The sequence below is a fragment of the Cuculus canorus genome, chromosome 8 (genome assembly GCF_017976375.1).
Source record: "Cuculus canorus isolate bCucCan1 chromosome 8, bCucCan1.pri, whole genome shotgun sequence".
NCBI classification, from domain to species: domain Eukaryota; kingdom Metazoa; phylum Chordata; class Aves; order Cuculiformes; family Cuculidae; genus Cuculus; species Cuculus canorus.
The window spans coordinates 21,744,401-21,767,970 of record NC_071408.1 but is presented as its reverse complement, the minus strand read 5'-3'; the positions used below and the strand labels follow the sequence as shown (position 1 = coordinate 21,767,970).

The 23,570-nt window shown below is 52.0% G+C and overlaps 3 protein-coding genes and 1 non-coding gene across 6 annotated transcripts in view; 3 read left to right on the top strand and 1 right to left on the bottom strand.

Moving 5' to 3' along the window:
- Positions 1-672: 672 nt before the first annotated feature.
- BSND (barttin CLCNK type accessory subunit beta) lies at positions 673-6,132 on the top strand. 2 transcript variants are annotated; one of them, XM_054072399.1, is made up of 5 exons: positions 673-1,203; positions 2,301-2,380; positions 2,789-3,031; positions 3,553-3,611; positions 3,848-6,132. In XM_054072399.1, exons 1-5 carry the CDS (start codon positions 1,027-1,029, stop codon positions 4,159-4,161), a joined length of 873 nt encoding a protein of 290 aa, XP_053928374.1. In that variant the 5' UTR covers positions 673-1,026; the 3' UTR covers positions 4,162-6,132. The 2 variants fall into 2 exon arrangements, with proteins under 2 accessions (XP_053928374.1, XP_009558977.2); XM_009560682.2 differs by lacking the exon at positions 3,553-3,611 and having other exon boundaries at positions 684-1,203; positions 3,848-6,127.
- A 653-nt stretch (positions 6,133-6,785) lies between these two features.
- Positions 6,786-6,856, top strand: TRNAG-CCC (transfer RNA glycine (anticodon CCC)). Its single transcript has one exon. It is a non-coding gene; the product is annotated as a tRNA-Gly (tRNA).
- Positions 6,857-8,946: 2,090 nt separating this feature from the next.
- On the top strand, positions 8,947-19,386 carry PCSK9 (proprotein convertase subtilisin/kexin type 9). The gene is made up of 12 exons (XM_054072400.1): positions 8,947-9,215; positions 10,182-10,370; positions 11,209-11,332; positions 11,523-11,656; positions 12,271-12,412; positions 12,517-12,713; positions 12,856-13,039; positions 13,347-13,517; positions 13,781-13,929; positions 14,040-14,205; positions 14,441-14,622; positions 14,914-19,386. Exons 1-12 carry the CDS (start codon positions 9,078-9,080, stop codon positions 15,079-15,081), a joined length of 1,944 nt encoding a protein of 647 aa, XP_053928375.1. The 5' UTR covers positions 8,947-9,077; the 3' UTR covers positions 15,082-19,386.
- The window catches only part of USP24 (ubiquitin specific peptidase 24), a 62,798-nt gene continuing 58,061 nt past the window's right edge, over positions 18,834-23,570 (bottom strand). For both annotated transcript variants that reach the window (XM_054072389.1, XM_054072390.1), the window contains 5 exons: positions 22,707-22,785; positions 22,058-22,133; positions 20,892-20,978; positions 20,454-20,564; positions 18,834-20,285 (listed from right to left, as the gene is read on the bottom strand). In XM_054072389.1, the coding sequence (XP_053928364.1) occupies positions 20,223-20,285; positions 20,454-20,564; positions 20,892-20,978; positions 22,058-22,133; positions 22,707-22,785 (416 nt within the window). In that variant the 3' untranslated portion in view covers positions 18,834-20,222. The remainder of the gene's footprint in view (positions 20,286-20,453; positions 20,565-20,891; positions 20,979-22,057; positions 22,134-22,706; positions 22,786-23,570) is intronic.

The following is a 23,570-nucleotide window of genomic DNA, read 5'->3' as shown; positions in this document are numbered from 1 at the left end:
TCAGTTTGCAGCCTCACCCAGAGGAAAGGCCAACTTCATTGAGGGCTGCTGCCAGTTGCTTCATCCCATCGAAATAATAGGTTGCCCTATAGGGTTGCCCCCTCTCCTTCCCCCCGTGGACCTAAAGAGTGGTTGTGGAGGCACAGACAAATGTAACACATTGTTTATAATGTAATATATTATTTTTCATAAGCCAGGTACATGCTTTCCTACCCAGGCAGGCAAGCAAGGAAACAAACCAAAGGCTAATTAACGCCACCGCTTTCTGTCTGGCTGTCGGATGTGCGGTGGGAAAGGGACACATTTTAACAATACTGCTTCATCTCAAGCAAACAGAGGGCACATGGATGCTCTGTCCTCACCCACCCCCCCAGACAGACCAACCCTGCTCCATCCTACCCTGGCTTCATCCCTGCCTTTGCAGCCTGGTTGCTTCCCCACCAAGGCAGCCTCACTGGTGGTTTCCCAACATCCAGCTGGAGAAAGCAGGGACTATTCCACCCCACCAGCCTCTAAAAAAGCCCTGGAACACTCCCTCCTGCCCTTCAGTAGCCCTCCAGCCCTTGAAAACATGCTGCACTCTGGCATTCACCTTGATCTGGGGCTCTGCCAGCTCTGATTTATGGCCCAGTCCAGCTCCCAGGGCTGGGAAGGTCCCGTCAGGACCAGTGGGTGTCTGGGTCCCCATGGCTGCTGTCATGCCTCGCTCTCCCTCCCCATTGCTTCCCAAAGTGGGGTCTGGCCGCGCGTGCCTGCAGGGAAGGTTACCCGGACACGTGCTGGGTGGCTTCACTGGAGTGTGAACAGCGGGTCGGTGTTTGCATTCATTACAAACCCGTTAAAAACTGGCTGGCTCAGCCCTGGGCAGGACCTGGCTCAACGTGCAGCTGATCCTCAGCCCCTGGCAGTCTCTGGAGAAAGAAACCACTCCTTACCTTACCCTGGAGGTGTGCTCAGTGGGCAGCAGCTGCAGGTAAAAGGGCTTCCCGGCATCTGTCCTCCGCTGCCTCTCCCCACCTGGCACCCATGGCCGAGGAGAAGAACTTTCGCTACGGGTTCATCATGCTGGGTTTTTTCCTGGTGATGACGGGGATGTTCATCATGAGTGTGGAAAAGCCTCACATTTACATCACCTTCTGCACCCTGGGCATCCTGCTCGTAGCTGTGGGCATCACCTGGAGCATGTGTCAGTGCTACCCGAAGGTAGGGTCCGTCCTGCTGCTGCGCGCCTCGGGATGCTTGAGGGCTCAGCCATGTTTGGGTGACTTTGGCTATGGACATGTAACATTGGGTTGTGTCTCAGTTTCCCCATCCATAGGGTGGTGTAACAGCAGATCCCGGGGGAAAGACAGCTGGGGTGATCCGTAGGCATTGTTTTGGGAGGTTCTTGTCTTGCTACATCAACGCTGAGGATGAAGCCCCACTCCCTTGTCCCCCTGTACCCTTGTGCCTGCTCTGAGCCTGAGGCTTTGCCAAATAGGCAGAGGGGAATAAGCCCGAGGAAATCAGCTTGTGTTCATCTCTCCCATGCAAATACCCCCCGAACCAGCCCCTTTACTCACCCACAGGGTCTGAGGGCTCAGCAGGCTTCCAGGATTTCAAGGAAGCAGCTGTCATGGCTGTAGAGGTCCAGAGGGGTCAGTTCCCCCGAGCACAGCCCGCACCTGCCAGTCTCCTTGGCAGAGGGCACTGCCAGGACGGCAGGGCAGCCACGCATCCCCGCCCCGGGAAACAGAGCTGGCAAAAAAGGCCTTTTTCCAAGAAGAGGGTGGCTCTAGAGTTGATCTGGGTACAGCTGCATGGCTTGTTGAACAGCTTACTTCACCCCAAAATGCGGGACATAGGATCCTAGGAACTGGGACCAGCTGGAACTCCCAGGACTGGCTTGGGTTCCCTGGGACTGGGGTGAATCTGACCCCAGCTCCCCCTAAAGCTGAGCTCAGCCCTGGCTGTGAGGGCGATGTGGCTTTGTCACTGTGCTTGGAGCTCAAGGACGGGGCACCCTTACTGTTTTCCCCGGTCACCGACTTCCTACACGAGCCCTGGGGCCCATCCTGGGCTCAGAGACACACATGACCCTACCGGGAGCAAGGTAGCGAGAGTGGGCCATGCTGGGCTCATTCAACTCCTTGTTGATTTCCAGCCCAAAAAGCATTTTCAGTCAGGACATCCAGATGTGCTGGGAAAAGACCAAACCTCCAGCTAAAGGGACACCTCAGACTATTTACCACTGACGAGGGCTGAGGATCCCTGCAATGCCCACTGCAGATCCCTGGCCTCTGTGTTTCTTTCCTCCCCAGATAACATTTGTCCCAGTGGACCCTGAGGCTGAGCGGTTCCTGGACCACAAACCCATTGTGCTGCCAGAGAAGGACACCCGGTAGGTGCCAGTGCCCAACCCCAGCAGCCATTTTCCTTTTGGGGGGTGTTTTCATCTGTACACATTGTTATCCGTGAGCCCCCAGGGCCAAGGGCAGTGTCTGAGCACACTGGCCCTGGGGACGACTACACATATTCCAGCAAAAATGGATGAGCAGGGCCCAGGGTGGGGAAGGCAAGAGCTTGCTGGGTCCCCTGGGGTTGGATCCGGAGAGATGCTGGAAAGTGCAAAGCATCCAGTCGCGTTCCTGTGGGCATCCACCTGCACAGATCCACTGGCTCTGCTGCTGGCATAGGCAGAGATGGCCTTTAAAGAAGCTGATGGAGTTCTGTGTGCATGTCCCCACACATCTCCCAGCTCCATGAGGGTCCAGGTCCTGCTCAGCATCCTGTTCTTCCTTCTCCCCAGCTTGCAGCCACCCTGCCCCAACCAAGAGGCCACCAACACCTACGAGAAAAGCCTGCCATCCTACGAGCAGATCCAGATTCAGGCAGCGGGCTCGGCCCCGCTCAGACCCACCACACAGCTCAGACCCCGCAGCTGCTCCCAACCAGCAGTGCAGGCGAAAGCAGAGGTCCACTGGGAACTGGAGGGTGTTGGAGAACCCCCTCGAGAGCCAACACCTCAGCTGGAAATGGCAGCAGGCACCTGGTATGTGATGTCTGCAGGGTTGGGGTGGCACTGGTGGGATGTGGGGTGAAAACAGCATGGGTCAGATGGTGTGGAGGAAGGGAGAGAAGGCAGAGGGGTCTTCGCTGGTCACAGAGCACCAACCCCCAGACCCTTAGCCCTTCTGGAGCCCCAGCAATGTGTGAGTAAAAGTGGTCTCCCAGTACCAAATTATTTACCAGTTTGGAATGCTGAGGAAGTCTGGACTGCCTTTGGCTGTAATTTGCATTTTGCTTTTATTTCATTTTATAAATATAAACAATGACCCTCGCCAAAATAAATCCCAAATTCCTGCTCAGACTTCTATAGAAATGAGACACTCATTATGTGTCCTTCAAATCAGATGCCACATATGATGCCATGCATTGGTCGTGAGATCCCAAAAGCACTTTGCAGGCGATGGGGGTCACTGTGCACCCTCAGGGTGTGGGATTTGGACATGTCCTCTGCTAAATAAAGCTACAGATGGGACGGGACAGCTCTACTTTATCTCTGGGATGCAGGCACAGCATGCAAGGGCAGCTGCTACTTTGTCCCATTGGCACGAAAGAGAACCTGGCAGGTGAGTTGTCCCTGTAAAGGTATGCACTGGGGGCTAAGAGGGAATACAAGGTCCTCCTGGTGCACCTCAGCCACCCAGCAAGGGGACTGGTGATGCTGGGATGCCAGCCGAGCAACACCAAGCCCAATGCTGGGGCCAGCAGCCACCAGCTCTGGGGAAACCCCAGCTCCTGCCCAGCTGTGTTTCATATGGCCCCCACCCTGCCTGCCACCCCTCAGCCCTCTCTGTTCCCACAGCTCCTCACGGCCAACGCTGGGGGACGCGCCACTGGCATCCCTCCTGGAGGACATGGACACACCATCGCTGGAGGGCTCCGTGCCTGGCAGCCCTGTGCCACAAGGCCGACCCCCACCTCTCTCTGCCGCCTACTCCAGTCAAACCCCAACCAGCTCCCCAGCTGGAGAAGAGCACCGTGGTTCCCCCTGCAAAGGCAGTGGGAAAGAGGATGACCTCTATTATGGGCTCCAAGAGGGGCTGGATGCTCTGCTTGAGGAAGGTGACCGCCTTTTTGAGCCTGAAAACTGATTTCCTGGAGAGAATGTCCACTTAGCATGGACCCATCTTGTGGAGGGAATGATGCAGCCTGGAAGAGAGGGAGCTGGGGCTGCCCCACGGAAGTGCAGTACCTGCAGCATGGAGGAGTCCCCAGGCTCCTGCCTGTCCCCCATGCCACACTGAACCCTTTGAACTCACCCAGCTGCATGGGGGGCTGCCACTCCACAAAAGCCAAGGGAAGCACAGCCACCCACTGAATTTCTGCAGCAGAGGGGCAAGGACCCTAGTGCTGGAGCCCTTTGGGAGGCTGCAGATGCGTGAATGCTGAGCTGGGCAGGATCCAGGGAAAATCATGTGCTTAGGAAGGGAAAAGATTAGCTCTGCTGCTTGAAACAGGATCAGCATTCAGGTAGGTAAAGATGTATTCACCCCATGTAGGCTTTAGGAGGCAGAGATGTCCGCAAGAGCTTCTTCCCACTTATGAAAGACTTTCGGGAATTAAAGTTAGATTCTGAGACTCTCACACCTTGCAGACTTCATATTTTTGTCCTGGGAAGGCTCTCCAGGTCAGGAGGAGGGTGATGGGCGGGAGAGACTGTGCAGTCCCTCATCTTCTGCACAAGTAGCAGCTTCCAGCACTGAGAGGTGCAGTGGGAGGTCTCGGCCAAACTGAAAACCCAGTGATGGCTCTGACTTCCTGAGGGCTTGCCAGGCTTCGTGAGGAAGACCAGTTGGCACCAGGAACTATGAGCATTTTGCAGTTTTCAATCTGCTTGAGGTGGTGGCTTTGGGCAAGCTTTTCTCTCTCAGCTGGGTTGGTATTAACAGCTGTGGCACTGTGGATGACTGCATGTGGGCACACATAGTCCCCAAACTGCTTCTAAATAATAAGTGTTCATTTCATGTCACATCAATGGAACTAAGCCTGGTTTGTCACCATGACAGGGGCAACACAGTGGCTTTTGAGCAGCCTGCCTACAACACCCAGAGACGCAGCACTGGTGGGAGCTGCGACCTCTGCCTACCCTTCGACTGCTCAGGGATCTGTGTGGCTGAGTCTCTCTGGGGCAGCCTGGTTTGCCAGGGAGGAAGGTTGAAAGCAGCAGCAGATACAGCAGTGTGGGACTGCTGAATCCCTCCCCCTGTTTTGGTGAAGCTGGGCTGGATGCTAGATGTGCCCATCACGGTCCCAGGAGCCTTCGGAGCATGGATATGCTGGCAAAGTGGCTCTTTAGTAAACCTGTGGGGGCTGACAAGCCCAAAAAGGTGGGGTGGGCTGGGGAATCTGTTCCCCAGCACCCAAAGGGGCTGGAGCATGGGAGCCCTGGAAAGTATGCTCCTTGTGTTCCTCTGCTGCCCAGGGAGTATTTTGCTGGTGCAGTCCAAGGTGGTGCAAGAAATGGCTCTGCCTGGGGTCTCCAAGTCCCCATGACAACACTCCTGGTGTTCCTGTGCCCTTCACTCACCTTCGCGTCACTGCAGCAGCAAAGGGGGATGGTGCCCTGCACACCCAGGATGTTTATGGCCAACGGTGCCAACAGGAGAGTGGGAAACAGAGACACTGGTGTTTGCTAAATATTGCCGGCAGAATTGCGAGAGGCTGTCCAAAAGGAAGCATTACCCAACTGTTTACACTTGCTCGACTCCTACCTGTCCTTCCCGGGGGGGGGGGGACGACACACACCATTTGGGCAGGGCTGTGTCTTGCTGGGTTCTGGAGGGTGCCCAGGGCAGGATGTGGCTCTGTGTATTCAGTTTAGGACTCTGCTAAGAGACTTGAAAACTTCTGCCCATCTCATGTCCCAGAACTCCCTACCATCTGGCAAAAGAAACTTAGTTTTCAAAAGCATTTTCCTTGGTTAAGGACAGAGGAAAGGACGTGAGACATGCTGGAGTGGCCAGGAGGTCGAGGGAGGTGGTTCTGCCCCTCTACTCCGCTCTCGTGAGACTCTGCCTGGAGTATTGTGTCCAGTTCTGGAATCCCCAACATAAGAAAGATATGAACTGTTGGAACAGATCCAGAGAAGGGCTACAAAGATGATCTGAGGGCTGGAGCATCTCCTGTACGAGGACGAGCTGAGAGAGTTGAGGTTGTTCAGCCTGGAGAAGGCTCCAGGCAGACCTTACAGCGACCTTCCAGTGCCTGAAGGGGCTACAGGAAAGCTGGGGGGACTTTTTACAAGTTCATGGAGTGATAGGATGAGGGGGAATGGCTTTAAATTGGAGGGGAGGAAGATTTAGACTAGGTATTGCGACGAAATTCTTCCTGATGAGGTTGGTGAGGCCCTGGCACAGGTTGCCCAGGGAAGTTGTGGCTGCCCCATCCCCGGAGGTGTTCAAGGCCAGGCTGGATGGGCCCTGGGCACCCTGGTGTGGTGCGAGGGGGGTGGAACTTGATGGGCTTTAAGGTCCCTTCCGACCCAAACCCTTCCATGACTCTATGCACCCCAGGAACCCACCGCACAGCCGATTCGGGTCCCCGCACCCCTCAGCACCCTTGCCCGCAGGGGTGGACCCCTCCCGCCACGGCTGCCGGAGCCAAAGGGTTCAGCTCCCCCTCTGCCGTTAAACATTGCGAGAAACGGGACATTCCTGCATGACATTAGGAGCTCCCCAGCGCCCGCGGCCCCGGCAGCACCCGCCCCCCCAGCAGCAGCGGGGGGAGAACTCACCTTCAGCGCACCAGTGGTGTAGTGGTATCATGCAAGATTCCCATTCTTGCGACCCGGGTTCGATTCCCGGCTGGTGCATATCAGCCTCCCGCGCTCCCTGGTAGGCGGTTGGTCAAGCTAAGACTATCAAAGGCTTAATTGACCCTTGGCTCCCCGTCTGCCGCAGGGGCGGGCTGGGCGGCCTTTGAGGTCTCTCATAGAACTGTTCGATGAGTGGGGGAAAAATCTGGGCTAAACCTCCTCCCCCCCACGGAAAGGGGATTTTGTTGCCTTTTCTTCTCTCTCCTTCCCCTCGGAGCAGGACCCTGCGCTCCCTCCTCTCCAGCTTCACACAGAGCGAGGGCACCGCTGCCCTCTGCATCAGCAGGAATTGCTGCAAGAAGCTGTCCTGGCTGACGGGGTGGGAAATGGATCTCTTCTCCACAACGTGCAAGTTTACGGCTGTTTCTGAATATGTTTTCTTTTCATTGAAAAAATCATCTTTCTGCAGATCTCCGCTCCTTCCAGAGAGCTGCAGGGCTGGGCATCTCTCACCTCCCCGCACAGGTGTTGGGGTTGGATGTTCAGTTCAAGATTTCCACAGGGAGTGCGTGTAGGGCTGGGGAGGCCTTCACCACCCCCTCTTCTCTGGTCTCTTTCCATCCTTCCCTTGGACACAGCTTGTTTCCATGCTAAAAGGATGAGAGCGACTCTGTAGAGAGAGGGATACTTTCCCCTCAAGACGGGGTGCTCAGCTGCCCTAAAGGTGTCCCAGACCATCCATTTGCTGCGTGTCACAGTAGGACTTGGTGGCACCTGATTGAGCTGGGCCAAAAATCAGGAGCGAGCCTTGTCCCTCTGAGGAGCCTGCTGGACACCCGACCCTGGTATTGTCAGCATGCTGCAGCACAGCGTGGGTGACAAGTGGGGTCTGGTGTCCCCCCAGTTGCCCAAACCAGGGTGCACGCACTCACTCTAGGTGTCATTAAAAATAAAATAGATAAATGCATACAAAATGTAGACATCCATATAAACCACACACCCCCACATAAAACATACACATCTGCATTAAACATAGATATCTATAGAAAGCGTTTAAGTTCTGAGGAGCTTATAAACAGCCTGCAAAAATAAACCCCGCTTTCCCTCAGAAGCAGGGAGCAGGGCAGGATTCTGCTGAAGGTCACTGGGGCTGCTGGGGCAGTTCGGGAGCTCGGACCTACGGGAGGGAGAGGTGGGAAGCGGCGGTGAGAGCCGCGGGAAAGCACCAGCTGTAGCCCAGCGAAAAAAATATTTGCGATGTGTGACGACTCTGTAAAAAATGTCTAAACATGATTAGAGGCTTTCATGGAAATTTATCTCTGAAGTGAGCCAGTAAGAGGCACATAAAAGCTCTCAGCCCTTTCTGAAAACAGTCCTTGAGCGCCCGCGTCCCGCTTGCCGGCGCCGCCCCAGGGGCTCCGGGCTCCTGCGGGGATCTCCTGCCCTCTCGGGAGCAGCGGCTGAGCGCCCCCGTTCCTGCCGTCCCGCATCCCCCGCGGGGCTGCCGACCCCCGACCCACATCCCTGCCTCCCTTCCTCGTGTGGGGCTGCCGGCCCCAGACCCGCATCCCGGCTCCCCTTCCCTGGGGGGGGGGGGGGGGCAGCCCACCGACCCGCACCCCAGTTCCCCTCCCTCTCGGGGCTGCAGCCCCACCACGCTGCTCCCCTTCCCCCGCGGGGCTGCCGATCCCACACCCACATCCCCATTCCCCTTCCCCGCCCCACATCCCTGTATCCCTTCCATGGGGGGCTGCCCCCCACCCCACATTCCTGCATCCCTTCCCCGCAGGGCTGCCGACCCCAGACCCACATCCCCGCTCCCCTTCCCTGAGGGTCAGCCCACGGACCCACATCCCCGCTCCCCTTCCCTGGGGGGGGGGGGGGCAGCCCACCGACCCACATCCCCGCTCCCCTCCCTCTCCCTCCCCACATCCCTGCATCCCTTCCCCGCGGGGCTGCCGCCCCCCCGACCCACATCCCTGCATCCTTTCCCTGGGGGGCGCTGCCCACCGACCCACGTCCCCGCTCCCCTTCCCCGCGGAGCTGCCCACCCACCGCCTCACCACCCGCGGAGCTGCCGCCCCACGTCCCCGCGCCGCCTCCCGGGGGGCTGCTGACCCCCCGCTCCCCGTTAATGGTTAACGCGCCGGGTGCGCCGATGGGGCCGGAGGCGGTGGCGTGATCCCCGCCCCGCCGCGCCGGGCAGAGCCGCCGCCGCACCGCGGCTCCGCGGGGGCCGCCGAGCATCTCCGAGCTCCCGTCGGGGCTCCGGGCGGGAATGTCCCCGCTGGCGCTGGTGGCGCTGGTGGCGCTGGTGGCGCTGGAGGCTGCGGAGAAGCCGGGGGCGGCCGAGGAGGAGGCAGCGCGCGTCGGGGCCGCTCCATCGGCACCCGCCGCCTCGCACCGCGCCGCCAAGGTGAGAGTGTGAGAGTGTGTGAGTGTGTGTGTGTGAGAGAGACTGTGTGAGAGTGTGTGTGTGTGAGAGAGACTGTGTGAGAGTGTGTGTGTGTGTGTCAGTGTGAGAGTGAGAGAGTGTGTGTGAGAGTGTGTGAGAGACTGTGAGAATGTGTGTGTGTGAGAGACTGTGAGTGTGTGAGAGAGAATGTGTGTGTGAGTGTGTGTGAGAGACTCTGTGTGTGTGCGAGTGTGTGAGTGTGTGTGAGAATGTGTGCGTGAGTGTGTGAGTGTGTGAGAGAGAATGTGTGTGAGAGAGTGTGTGAGAGTGTGTGTGTGAGGGTGTGAGGGTGTGTGAGTGTGTGTGTGTGAGAGAGACTGTGTGAGAGTGTGTGTGTGTCAGTGTGAGAGTGAGAGAGTGTGTGTGAGAGTGTGTGAGAGACTGAGTGTGTGTATGAGTGTGTGTGAGACTGTGAGTGTGTGAGAGAGAATGTGTGTGTGTGTGAGAGACTCTGTGTGTGTGCGAGTGTGTGAGTGTGTGTGAGAATGTGTGCGTGAGTGTGTGAGTGTGTGAGAGAGAATGTGTGTGAGAGAGTGTGTGAGAGTGTGGGTGTGAGGGGGTGTGTGTGAGAATGTGTGTGTGGGAATGTGTGTGAGAGTCTGTATGTCAGTGAGTGTGTGTGTGTGAACGTGTGTGTGAGAGAGTGTGAGTGTGTGAGTGTGTGTGAGAGTGTGTGTGTGTGAGTGTCTGTGAGAGTGTGCATGTCAGTGAGTGTGTGCACGCTGGTGTGTGCGTGCACATGTGTGAGACTGTGTGAGTGTGTGTGAGTGTGTGTGTGTGTGTGTGTGCACATGCGCACTCTGTCATGTCCCCTAAACCCCCTCTTTGCACTCATGTCCCCTAAATCCTTGTGCCCCCTAAACTTCATCCATGCACTCGTGTCCCCTAAATCCTCATGTCCCCTAGACTGTATCCGTGTCCCCGCAGGCGTCGTGGCGGCTGCCCGGGCGCTATGTGGTGATGCTGCGGAGGGGCAGTGGTGTGGCCGAGGTGCGAGGCGCAGCGCAGCGGCTTCGGGCGCGGGCGGCTCGGCGGGGGCACGTCACCGAGCTGCTGCACGTCTTCCACCTCCTGCCTGCTTTCCTGGTGAAGATGAGCGATGACGTCCTGGACACAGTATGTCCTGGCACGGCAGCCTAGAGAAAAGGGTGATGGGACACCGTGGGGTGGGCGCTGCGGGGGTGGCAGCCCCCGAGCCTGGGCAATGGGAGCTTTGCCCCCTTCCAAGAGGTCTTTTCCAACCCGGTGATTCTGTGCTGCCCAGAGAAGAACGATCCAGGGGTGTTTGTTGACAGCGGACTGAACACGAGCCAGCAGTGTGCCCAGGTGGCCAAGAGGGCCAATGGCATCTTGGCTTGGATCAGAAACGGCGTGACCAGCAGGTCCAGGGAGGATATTCTGCCCCTGTACTCAGCACTGGTGAGACCGCACCTTGAGTACTGTGTTCAGTTCTGGACCCCTCACCACAAGAAGGATGTTGAGGCTCTGGAGCGTGTCCAGAGAAGAGCAACGAAGCTGGTGAGGGGGCTGGAGAACAAGTCTTATGAGGAGTGGCTGAGAGAGCTGGGGTTGTTTAGCCTGGAGAAGAGGAGGCTGAGGGGAGACCTTATTGCTCTCTACAACTACCTGAAAGGAGGTTGTGGAGAGGAGGGAGCTGGCCTCTTCTCCCAAGTGACAGGGGACAGGACAAGCGGGAATGGCCTCATGCTTCCCCAGGGGAGGTTCAGACTGGACATCAGGAAAAAAATTTTTACAGAAAGGGTCATCAGGCACTGACAGAGGCTGTCCGGGGATGTGGTGGAGTCACCTTCCCTGGAGGTATTTAAAAGATAGGTAGAAGAGGTGCTCAGGGTCATTGTTTAGTGACAGAGAGGAATGGTTGGACTCAGTGATCCAAGAGGTCTTTTCCAACCTAGTGATTCTACGATTCTATGAGTCTATGATTTCCCTGCAGGCGCTGAGGCTGCCACATGTGGAGTACGTTGAGGAGGATGCCTATGTCTTTGCCCAGAGCATCCCCTGGAACCTGGGCAGGATTGTGCCGCTGCAGCCCAGCTCGGGAGCCTACAGCCCTCCCAGTAAGTGCTGGGGATTGGGGGGAGCACCACGGGGGTTTGAGGAAGGGTCAGTGACCCCATCCCCTCTTTTGATCTCGAGGGGATGGGGAAACCACCCTGTCCCACTGTTCTGTGGGTCTGGAGCTGCATTTTGGGAGCATGGGCTGACTGCAGGGGTGGTTGCTTGTCTTCCTGGCTGCATCCCTGGCAGATAAAGGAGACCTGGTGGAGATTTACCTGCTGGACACCAGTGTGCAGAGCACACATCGAGAGATCAAAGGCAGGGTGCTTGTGACCGACTTTGAGAGCATTCCTGAAGAGGATGGCACCCGCTTCCACAAGCAGGTGAGCCCCGAGGTGACATATGTTGCACCCTGGCAAGAGCATCTCCCTCTACCTACCAAACCCCAAATGGGCTTATGGGGCTTCCCAGGACAGGAGAGTGACTCAGCTTGAGGCAAAACGCTGGGCAGGACACGTAGCAGTGGGAGCTATGATCCTGGGGGATGTTGGGACCCTCAACATGGTCTCACTGGGCCAAGGCTGAGTGGGGCAGTGCTGCTTTCTGGGAAAAGAAAACTGTGGTGGGGCATGGATCCGTGTTGAGGTGTCATTGCAAGAAGATGTCCACCCCACAGCCTGGACTGCAAAGGCTTCCTGCGCCCTGTGGTGGGTGCTTGCACTGCCTTGCATGGCATTACTGCGTGTGCAGGAGAGCCCAGTGCTAACACAGCCCCAGGGAAGGCTGGTTGCTCCCAGTCCTTTCCGACAGTTTTTCTTCTTCTGCACAGGATGATATTTTTTATCTTCCCCTCACCATGAAATATTTTTAAAGATTTATTCTCCACTGGGAATTAGCTGGTGCAGAGCACAAGGGGTGGAATGGGAAGGATGCTGTGATGCTGTAAACCTGCTTTGATATAATGGGCTGGGGTGTAAAACTGTGGTGCCTGTGCCAGGTCAGCAAATGTGACAGCCATGGGACTCACGTGGCCGGGGTGCTGAGCGGGCAGGATGCCGGCGTGGCCACGGGTGCCAACATCCGCAGCCTCCGCGTGCTGAACTGCCAGGGGAAGGGCACCGTCAGCGGGACCCTCATGGGTGAGACACCCTGCGCCCTGGAGAGGAGCATGCTCCCTGCCAGTGGCCCCTCCTCATGCCACCCCGGGAGAGTGTCCTGTCCCTCATCTCATGCGCCCCCCCAGGCCTGGAGTTCATCAAGGCGACACTGAAGGCTCAGCTCTCTGCACCGCCGGTGGTGTTGCTGCCCTTCACTGGCGCCTACAGCCGTGTGCTGAACGCTGGCTGTCGGCAGATGGCGCAGATGGGGGTGGTGATGGTCACGGCTGCTGGTAACTACAAGGACGATGCCTGCCTGTACTCGCCAGCATCTGAGCCGGAGGTACGGGCTGGAGTGCTCCCTGAAGTGTGGGGATGCGTGGAGACGTGCTGCCACCTCCTCAGGCTTCTCTGCTTCAGTGCTAAGTTGAGCGGGGCTATGCATCCCATCCTGTGCAAATCCCCCTCTGTGACCACTCTGGCAGGTCATCACAGTCGGTGCCACCAACAGTGAGGACCAACCTGCCTCCATCGGCACCCTGGGCACCAACTTTGGCCGCTGTGTGGACCTGTTCGCCCCAGGCGATGACATCATTGGTGCCTCCAGTGACTGCAGCACATGCTTCGTGGCGCAGAGCGGGACATCGCAGGCAGCTGCGCATGTGGCAGGCGAGCTGGTCTCTAGGGTGGCAGGCAGGGCTGGGCTCCTGCTTGCCCCAACCGGTGCCGGTGTTGGGCGTGTGTCCTTGCAGACTTGGGGCAGCAGAGCTGCCTGTGCTGGGGGCATTTTTGTATGCCACGATGCCATGGTTTTCACACATTTGAGCCCGTACAGAGCTCTGGCACTCCATGCATGTGGATGATGGGCTTGCAGTGATTCTTCTTGTGTCTCTACAGTTGTGTTGCTCAGGGGAGTTGCACGCGGGTGGCTGTGCAATCCCCAATTCTCACCGCGGCCCCCCTGGGCTCTTGGCAGGCATTATCGCCATGCTGCTCAGCGCCGAGCCCCAGCTCAGCCTCACCGAGCTCCGGCAGCGCCTCCTGCACTTTGCCACCAAGAGTGTCATGGACCTGGCGTGGTTCCCCGAGGAGCAGCAGCTGCAGACGCCCAACAGTGTGGCTGGGCTGCCCGCCCGGCTGGGTGCAGGTGAAGACCTCAGCTGCCTGCTGTGTGCCCAGCAGAGCTCTGCACTTGCTGGGGAAAGCAGTGCCGGGGTGAAAGCACAGTGTGTTGGCAGGGCATGTCCCTCCTCAAGCTATGCTGGCGATGGCTGAGCCTGAGCACAGCTGTTTGCACACAGAGTAGCAGGGAGACCTGGAAGCCCTTGTTGGCAGCCAAGTCCATGTTGTGGGCTCTGGGTGCTGCTGTGGTTGTCCACCCTGCCAATGATGCCATCTACCCCATTGCAGATGAGCAGCTGTACTGCCGCTCGGTTTGGTCGGCGCGCTCAGGGCTCACCCAGCATGCCACGGCCGTGGCTCGCTGTGCTGGTGCCGAAGAGATGCTTGGCTGCTCCAGCTTCTCCCACAGCGGCAGGCGGCTGGGAGAACACATGGAGGTGAGCAGGGTGTGTGGAGAAAGAATTACGGCCCCTGGGGTGCCTGCCGACTTCAAAGGCATCCCCAGGCCCTGGAGCACCCTGGTGACATCTTGCTGTCCTGGCAGCAGGACAAGGATGGGCAGAAGCAGTGCGTGGCCCACAACGCTTTCCAGGGCCAAGGTGTCTACGCCATTGCCAGATGCTGCACGTGGCCCAGGGCCAAGTGTCAGATCAACGCCAGCTCTGGAGCGGCCGAGGGGGCCGGGTGTACGCTGCAGGACCATGTGCTGACTGGTAACACCTGACATGGCGTGTGACTGACTCTTTGACCAAAAGCCTTGATGGCCAAGGGTGTTTCTTCCAGAAAAACTCTGGGACCTGGGTATAAAAGGGTGTGTGTGAATGCTGAGCTGACAGGGAAGGGGGACACTTGCTGGATGCTTGGAGGCAGGGAAGGTTCAGGGCTCAGCAGGGACGTCCCTTGGCACCTGCAGCCACCCTGCACTGACAGCTCCTCTCCCCTTGGCAGGGTGCAGTTTCCATTCCCTCGCTGCAGTGCTGGGTGACAGTGGCAGACCAGTCCCAGGGCCAGGGAGTGGGCCCAGCCACTGCGCCAGCAGGACAGAGGTGATGGCGCACGCCTTGTGCTGCCCCAGTGCCAGCCTCGAGTGCCGGGTGAAGGAGCACGTGTCCCCTGGCTCCATAGAAAAGGTAGGGACATGTGCATGCTTCTCTGCCCTGGTGTTGTCCTCACCTTTACTCATCCCTCTGCCACCCTAGTGGGGCATCAGGCCGGTGTTGGCTTTTCATCAAGACTGTAGCTCCAGCCGCAGCCTCCACTGGTGTCCTTAGTGACCCACTTGTATGAGGGCACCTCCCTGATTGGGGTTCAGTGGCTCAGTGTGACACCGGCCACATTGCCCTGAGCCCTGGAGACCACTGGGCATGGGCAGACCCCCACCCCTTTGCTGACCTGTGAACCTCGACCTCTTCTCCCGTTAGGTGACGGTGTCATGTGATGACGGCTGGACGCTGACGGGCTGTAATGCCCATTCCCAGACCCCTGGCACCATGGGAGCCTACGCTGTGGATGATACCTGCTTGGCAGCCAGCATCCCGGGCAGCAGTGTGGCCACGGCCATCGCCATTTGCTGCCGGAGCCGGCAGTAGAGCTGGGCTGAGCTGGAGACGCAGCTGCCCTGGCCCGGCATAGCAGGGGGTGCCTTGCTGGACTGCTGCGTCGCCAACTTGGTACCTTCCTGGGGTTGAGTTGCTGCTCCCAGCAGAGTCCACGCTCTCAGCTGTGGCTGATGATGACTTCCACGCTTGGGCTGCTGCGATGGTGGGGTACAAGCGTACCGCTGCCTCGCACCCAGGGGAGCTGAGACCCCAGGCAGCTCTTCAAGAGCTCCCAAAGCAGCCCCCATGCAGCCAGAGCCCTGCCCCACCACTGGAGTCATCCCAGTACCCTTTCCCCACTGTGCGCCGGGTCTCTCTAACTGTACAAGCTGTCTCAAAACTGTTTGCTCGTGTTATCACCCAGCATGACAAACCCACTACCTTTTTAAAAAGAAATATTGTGGTGAGGATTGTTGCTTTCTTTCCCAGTGAGTTGCTCATTAGATGTCAGCTAATGCCTCTTAGCACTGCAAAAAGCATAGTTTATCCATTTTTGAGGAGTTTTATAATTGCCTACTCGTGTACCTAGGAGACTTCTTTACGTTTTAGTCAAGTGTAGGGGAGCTAGTTTAAACAGTCTGCTTGTTTAATTAGATTTAATCTGCATTGCTACAGAGTCAGCTACTGCTTTGTTAGTGTTTTTTTTTTTTCTTGTTAAGTCAAAGTTAATGATCTGCTGGTGTTTTAACAGTTTCCCTTTCAGGGTTTTCCAAAACACATAGAATTGGCCATAATTCCTTTTTAGAAAAAAAGACGAAAAATCTTTCATAGTACCTTGGTTTTTACATTTGTACCTTAAATATTTATTTGGAATTTTATAAATAAACATTTTATAAATGTCTTTTTAAAATTAAACTCACAGACCAGTGTTCAGATATGATCCATCGTCTGGCTTCACATACAACCCTGGGGGTACCTAGTCTGAAAGAGGGAGCTCGCATTCTTGTAACAGGGATGCTGCTCCCTGAAATACGCTCTGCTTCATTAGTAAGACAGCCACAGGCCACCTCCTTGGGCTCTGATCCCTGCCTTGGGTACAAGGAGTCCCTGGATGACCGGTGGCATCCTCAGAGGTGAGCGCAGACAGCACGAGTACCCAGCCCTTGCCGGAGCTCTGGGACTGGCAGAGACCAGGGGCTGAGTCCTGTTGTCCCATGCACACACAAGAACAGAAGTGGTTTGTTTTTAAAACAGTGGTGCAGGACAAAGAGCTTCCAGTTATGGAAACAAACTACCACCTGGCTTTGGGGAAAGTGCCCTTGTGCTTCTTGCTGCTAGCAACACTGAGCTTCACTCAATAAACACTGAAGCCCAGAAAGAAGATAAAGCATAGAGGCTCAGAGAGATGCACAGCAACAGAAAAAGGCCAAGAAGTACCAGCAGCTGCCAAAGCTGGGTCTCTTTTTTTGGGGTGATTAGCAGTCTCCTGGTACCACAATACATAATTTGTATTGTGTTACCCGAGGACAGATGAAGAAATACAGATTGATACCACAAGCACCAGCTTAACCTTCCAGACTTGTGCTTTGCTAGGTTGGATGTTTAGCCCCATCAAAAAGGGACTTACAGGTCTGTTACTCCAGCTTTAGTTGGCAAGAGAAGACAGAGACCCAGCAGGAAGCACTACTTTAAAAGGTTTAAACTATTTCTAACTCGTTAACTAAAGATGGCAAAAGCCCAACCTTAATCTAAACATGTAATTATGTAACGGGTATAATTACAGCCCGTAATTCCATCAGCTAGAATCTGAATTTTGCATGAAGCAGGCAAGAGAAAAAGGGATGTTAGCCTAAGAGCTCCTGCACAGCCTTGACGCAGCTGGCAATTTTTCAGCAGACTTACTAGGCTGCAACCTCTCGAAACAACCATCAGATATTTCCCCTCTGCTGACTTCTCTGCGAGAGGGGAAGATCCCGCTGCCTGCTCCCCCGCTGGCTCCCAGCAGAAGGCATGAGCACATTCCATGCACATTAAGCCAGATACAGCTTTCTTGGCTTAGGTCAAGCATACATAAGCCTGGTGGAGGGAAACAATATTAGATTAGCCCGCTTGGTATCTTATATGTGGCAGAAAAGACTCTCTCATTCAGGAGAAAGCCGGATTGGTCACAGGTACGCTGTAGACTGTATTGTCAGCACACCTTTTGCAATATCCATGCTCCCAGGACTGGCGCGCCAGTGGAAATAGCAAGGTGGAACATGCCTGAGATATATGTCAATGCCCTTAGAGTGGAGGACAAAGGCACCTGTCAAGAAGGCAGAGCTGGGACAGCAGCCCTGGCTGTAGCTCCTAGTTCTGCCTACGAAGGCAGCTGCCAGGTGAGCAGGGGAAGAACCAGCACTGTGGCACTGCTGCCTGCCCGGCTTCCTGCACCTCGCACCAACAGAAAAGGCAGTATTAATTCCAGATCTCCTGCAAATCTTGCTATCTGACACACAAAAGCCGATCTAATCCATGACTGCAAGTGTATCCAGTAAGTTGTTCTGCTAAGAAGGTCAGGAGAAGAAACTGTATGCACAAAGACACAAATCTGACAGTGCACCAGAACATGCCACGGCACAAGGATACAGAGCAGCGCAGCTCCGGGGGCCGTTCAGCTGTTCTGATTCACTCTGGACAAGAGCCAAAATGGCAGTCAGGGCAACATCTCCGAGCTTACCATCTGCAGGACTGGCCTAAGAGGTTTCAAGATAAGAGGATGAGCAAGACAACAGCGTAGCAGTGTATGCACATTCTAAGGATTACACTAGTTTTTTGTGAAAGGAGTAACTTTATTCCATTGACCAGGAATCCCAAGACTGTTCATCAAGACTGCTTATTTTTCCAGTGCCAAATGTCTATGTACTAATCGGACAGCATCTCCCCGAATGCTCACAGGCAGGCTGTGCGTGCTCCTCACTGAACATTTTGTAAGCTGTATAAAAACATTTTCATCCAAAAAGATTGGCAGTAAAAATTACAACATAGAAATGCATCACAATTTACACAAAAACTAGTTTTGTTGAACTCTATTTTCCAAAAAATAATCTTCAGCAGGTTCAAATGACAGCAGCTGGAAACAAAAATAATTGACCAAGTATCATCTTATTGCAAATTATACCCATTGACTTTGTACAAGCGTGAGCAGAACCGTGAAAAAGTTTGTATTGGTTTCAAGTATACAGTGGTGATGAGCCATCCTGATGCAATTCTCTCTTCAATGCTTCTGTAATCGAGGACGTTGTTTCCATAGGAAATAACAGGAACCTGAAGTGACAAGTGGTGCCAACCCATAGGAACATTACCAGCTTCTTCATCACCGCTGTGTACTGACTTCTCGTGATGATTTACGACCCACTAACAAAGTATTAGGGATGGGGGAAGGAAGAAAGGGTATCTGTAAGAAATGGTTTATTCAAAATTAATTTAAAACATCACATTTAAAATGTCCCAGCACATTATCAGAAACATTTATAAAATGCTAACTCTGCCATGTGTCTATGAAGACATTGTTTGGAAAAGAAAGTGAGAAATTCACTACAATGCCACCCTTACTTCTTTGCACACGCAATTTATGACAACGGCTCTCTTAACCTGCAATAAGTTATAAAGCTGCACAGCTGAAATCAGATCAGATGTTTGCTTCCAACAGTGAAATGACTGGTTAATTTCAATATTAGTGCACAAGAGTGAAAAGCTGTCTGCTGCTTCTTGTTTCGGCAACAGTATGTGAAAAGAAAAAAATAAAAAAGGCACTTTTTGGCTGGTTGTGCCTTTAACTTGGCAAATTTATCTATTCTGGAGGTACCCAGGCACTCCTTAAGATGTCCCCCATTTCTGTGCATGTTTGTTTATATAATCTTTTTCTAGAGTAAGGCAGAATCCATAAATAAAGGCAAAAAGCAGTGCAGAAAATGTGACAAACACAAAATGTACAAAAGATGAAGAGTTAGTTGGCACAAAAGAAGCTAAGTATCCAGAGCCAGAAATCACTAAACTGCATTTGACATGGAAAACAAAACTGTGCTCAAATGATCCCAACTGGTTTCCAGTTGTGTATGAGCAAATCAAAAGAGCTGTGATATTTTAAATGTTGCCTGGTCAAGTGAAAATACAAAGCCAAATCATTCTTTCCCCGTGTTAAAATTGCTATAAAATCTGCACAACAGTGTCCCCAACTCATTCAAGGAATTATTCATCATATACAACCAATACCAACTTTCTCAGTAATTTCAAAGCATAAGCAAGTGATTGCAGATCACATGATTGAGACTACATTTTATTCAATATGTCTCCAAAGGTTAAAAAAAATTTAATGAGTAAGACTGTAACAGAATTCCATCTTAAAGTGCTTTTTTCCTTTTAAACTACTCATTAATTTTTTTTTTTAATTCACGAACATCCTTTAATAATAAACACTTGCATACCTAGAACACAGAGCTTTAAATTGCCCTTCCCAATTATCTGTGGTTTTGGGAAGGGTCCCAGAGAAGACAACCCATTCCAGAGCTCCTTGACCAAACTATTCTGTAAGCAATCACTCGTTACAGAGCAATCTTGCTGACCCTTCTCATAAAGAGCTTTACAAATTAGCAGGGAGACATATTAAATACAGAAGTCCTTATGTAAACCCATTCTTTAACTAATATTTTACAATGAAATGTAAGTCATCACACATCTTTACAGAAATTTGAATATTCCTATCAATATTATCAGAAAATTTAAAAATTTGCCCTCCATACATAAGGGCAGTCTGTTGTTTTTTTTCCTGTATAAAAACCAAAAGAATCTTTTTTGCAGCATCACAGAAAAGCAACAGTTTTACATTCACTCATTTAATGTTCACATAAAAATTCAACCACTAGCGTTTGTGTACTTGATAAAATCTTCTCGACAAACTGTTTTCAGCGTCTGGACTGTCAAACTACTGTAGGTGAAGATGCAGTTTTCTAGAGCATTTATTGATCTGAAGCTTTTGTGGCTAAAAAAATGCATTTAGCTTTCAGGGAAACAACCTCTTCTGGCATTGTCTCCGATCCTATAAAGCCACTTCTCTTCCAGACTCTAACAGATTAAGCAACAGGACTCCTGTTTCAGTAGGTACCAGGCATTAAATGTTTGAGTTCATCTGTTCTTGTGTTCGTAGGTATCCTCTATGGGTCAACATCATCAAGGTCACTTTTAGGCTCACCAATCATCATAGGAGACTCTGAGCCCTTTCAATACACAGAAGGGATAGGGAGAGAAAGACACAGCACGTTATTCTTGTGAGGTGTACAATTATCATGTCTACATTCTGTGACGGTTCTGACCTGAGCCCCAGAAACAACCTGTCTAACAGGGTAACATAACAGAAGATAAACATGCCCTTATTTTATTGTTACCTGCTGCAGATGTCTCTCTCCATTCTCGTTGGCTGGACTACTTTCTGACCCATTACTGCTTCCAGACTGATCTTTTTCATTCAGCAAGGCTGTGGCATAGGCCAGCGTGTCCTGAGTTGGAAATAGTTCAAAAGAATGTCAGGGGCCATGGAAATACCTTCACTTCATAACAGATTTTTCTGTTTTTAAAGTTGATTCTGAAACAATGCAGCTGATGTAGTGAGACTGCCCAGTCACCACAAGCAATTGCGAGGCATTGCCAATACTATTCAAGAGTTAGTGTTCTTGGGAACCATCAGAGGGGCTGTGCTTCTAGAGGAGGAATGGCCATAAGTGCACTGAAATACGCTAAAGCTGCCACATCCAAAGATGCTAACTAAAAAGAAAAAAAACAAAATAAAACAAGTTTAACATTGTGTGCCCAAGACTGACACATACCTGTGCTGAAATAGTGCGTTGGAAGGTTTTTGCAGTTGATGTTTCATTGGATACATTACTCTGTGGAGCCCAATAATGTTCAGACATCTGCATCAAAAAAAACAAGACAGACAGACATAAAATTGCTATACGAGTTTTGCATGTGTAAAGACTCACCAAACTGTGTGATAGCAGGTGAACTGAGGAGTCTGGAAAAAGCTTCCAGAATCCTTTGGCAAGCATGCACAAGCATGAATTTTTAATGCCGCCAGAACAGTCAGAGAGGCTATTGTTCCTCAGCTGAAAACTAGCAACCAATTCCCTTTATTTGGTAACTGTACAGCTGAAGAGTGGTGGATTCAGGGTTTATGTGAGCCAGTACAGAGTAAAAACGGGTACAGAAGGACCATCCAGACCTGTCAGTTCACTGTATTTTAAGAGAAGAGTGGCAACAAGTTGTGCCAGCTGCACTGCAAGCATCACACTAACTCTGCTTCCAGTATTCAGTACAGCACTAGTTCATGCATCTGACATCTGCCTGGCAGCAGCTGTCAGGACAGAAAAGCAGCCTGGAGCTGGGATACTTGAGTTGTACACGCAACACTGGGAGACCAAGTATGGCTCTGCTTGACTATAGGCAAACCTAGGCCAATTCTGATGAGCTTTAAGTCTCCAAAGTGTCCTTGGGTTTTTATTAAAGAGATATTACCTGACATACATTAAGTTTAGAGGGAAAACCAAAAAATACATACGTGGGAGGGAAACGCTATCTCTGTCGACAGCTATGTTTTATGCAAAGCTGCAGTGATTCTGTAAAGAACCCCCTCATTTATGCATCAAGATGCAGGCAATGGAAAAATTACTTTTTTAGAGACAAGAAATCTTCTAACATGAATACGGTAGCACTGAAAGCTTCCCACAAGGCAAGAAATGATAATCATCACCACCATTCACATTTGATTTTATTCACTGTACACACATCTACGTCTGAAATGTGGGAACCTACTGAAGTTCCTGCATGCATCAGATTTAGCTGCATCCAAACTATTCCTGTAAAAAATGAAGTAGCTTGTATTTTGTCTTAGTCATCTCTTTGAGAGTTATCTCAAAGAGCCATGTAGAGGATGGAGATTTCATAACAAAGTAAACACTGTGGCAATCTTTCCGTAAAGTTACATCCAAACTACCTTTTTCTGTAGCCACTGCACAGCCCAACTCCAGTGGTGGGAATTCTCCTTGAAATAATCTTTCGCAGTAGGACACCTTAGAAATTGAAATTATATTCATCAGTCATAAACAGGGCATTACGTCAAACTTAAGGAAAAAAAACAAATCAATAGTTCTCTCTGTTCTGCTGCCCTCTGTATGCCCTGTTATCATTGCAAAATCTGACCTAAGCTGTACAGCCCTGTTACTAACTGAATTAGCGAGAGCAATAATGCTTAGCAAAGTTTACAAAAAGTAGTCTGCTACTATACTTTCTCAGGACGTATGCCAAATTTCTAACAAGGTATTTAAAAATCATAATGCTTCAAAAATCTGGGACAGTTTCCTTATGTTTATCTTGGTCTTAATCCTGGGCTCCTGCTCTTCAATATAGCTGACCTTTGCCTTTATAAACAGCAATTCTCTGTTGTTATATGAGAAATCCATCTCGGGTACTAATCAGTAAAGATGTCACTTCAAACTGACTGTACTATCAAGACCTTTGAGCACCACTAATATCACAGTAACAAAAGGTAAAGCTGATAAAAACTAGAAATAACAGCATCCTGAACAGTCACAGAGGGGCCTAACATAGGGCTAAGGTTAAATTCTAAAACCCGTGTTACTCACTTCTGAGCCAAAGTAACAAGGAACTTCACACACTGGTAACAACGGCTGCTGTCCACATGGTTGCTGTGATGCATCAAAGCTGTGGGGAGAAACACATAGATTAAAAAAAAAAATTCAGATTTGTGTGTACCAGCCAGTCTGAAATCACTACAAAGATGAAGCTAAAATTTGAACTTTCTTGGTAGAAGTTATTTCTACCGATGTTAGCATGAGTATTTGTGTTAAACACACTGCTGCACTGTTGGCAGTTTTGAGCACTTCCATGGACTCTATTGGATTAAAAATAGATCAAAGTGAAAATGCAGTAATACTTTCAAATGTGGTACCTGAATTTTAAACAGTCCTCTCCTAATGCAGTTATTCTTCCCCTATAATCCTGTTTATATTAGCTAACCACTACGGTTACATCTATCTGAAGGAAAGAAAAAATTGTTCAGAACCTTCAGAAATAGAGCAGATCACCACCTTCTCCCTGGATCTAAACTTGCAAAGCTAGAACAATGTTTAAAGCTTCTTCACACAAACAAGCACAGCAAAATTCAACATCCGTGAATCTCTTTTATGGGAGACTTGGCCAAAACCCCAAGCCACTTCTATCAGGAAGTTTTCTATACCACGAATTCCTGTTTTTTTTTAACAGAATTCTTTGATTGAGGAGAAGCGCAAAGATTTCCATGGAGCTGCCACAATCAGATACGTTGCTCACAAGTTGCTCTGTCCAGGAGTCAACAATGAAGACTGTAGTGAAACCTCTAAAATAGGCCAACAACTGCTAGGGAACTGCAAATTGACAATTTTTCTACCATGAAAGCACAGCAGATGATTAAAATTAAAAGCACTGGTGTATTGAAAATTATGCACAAC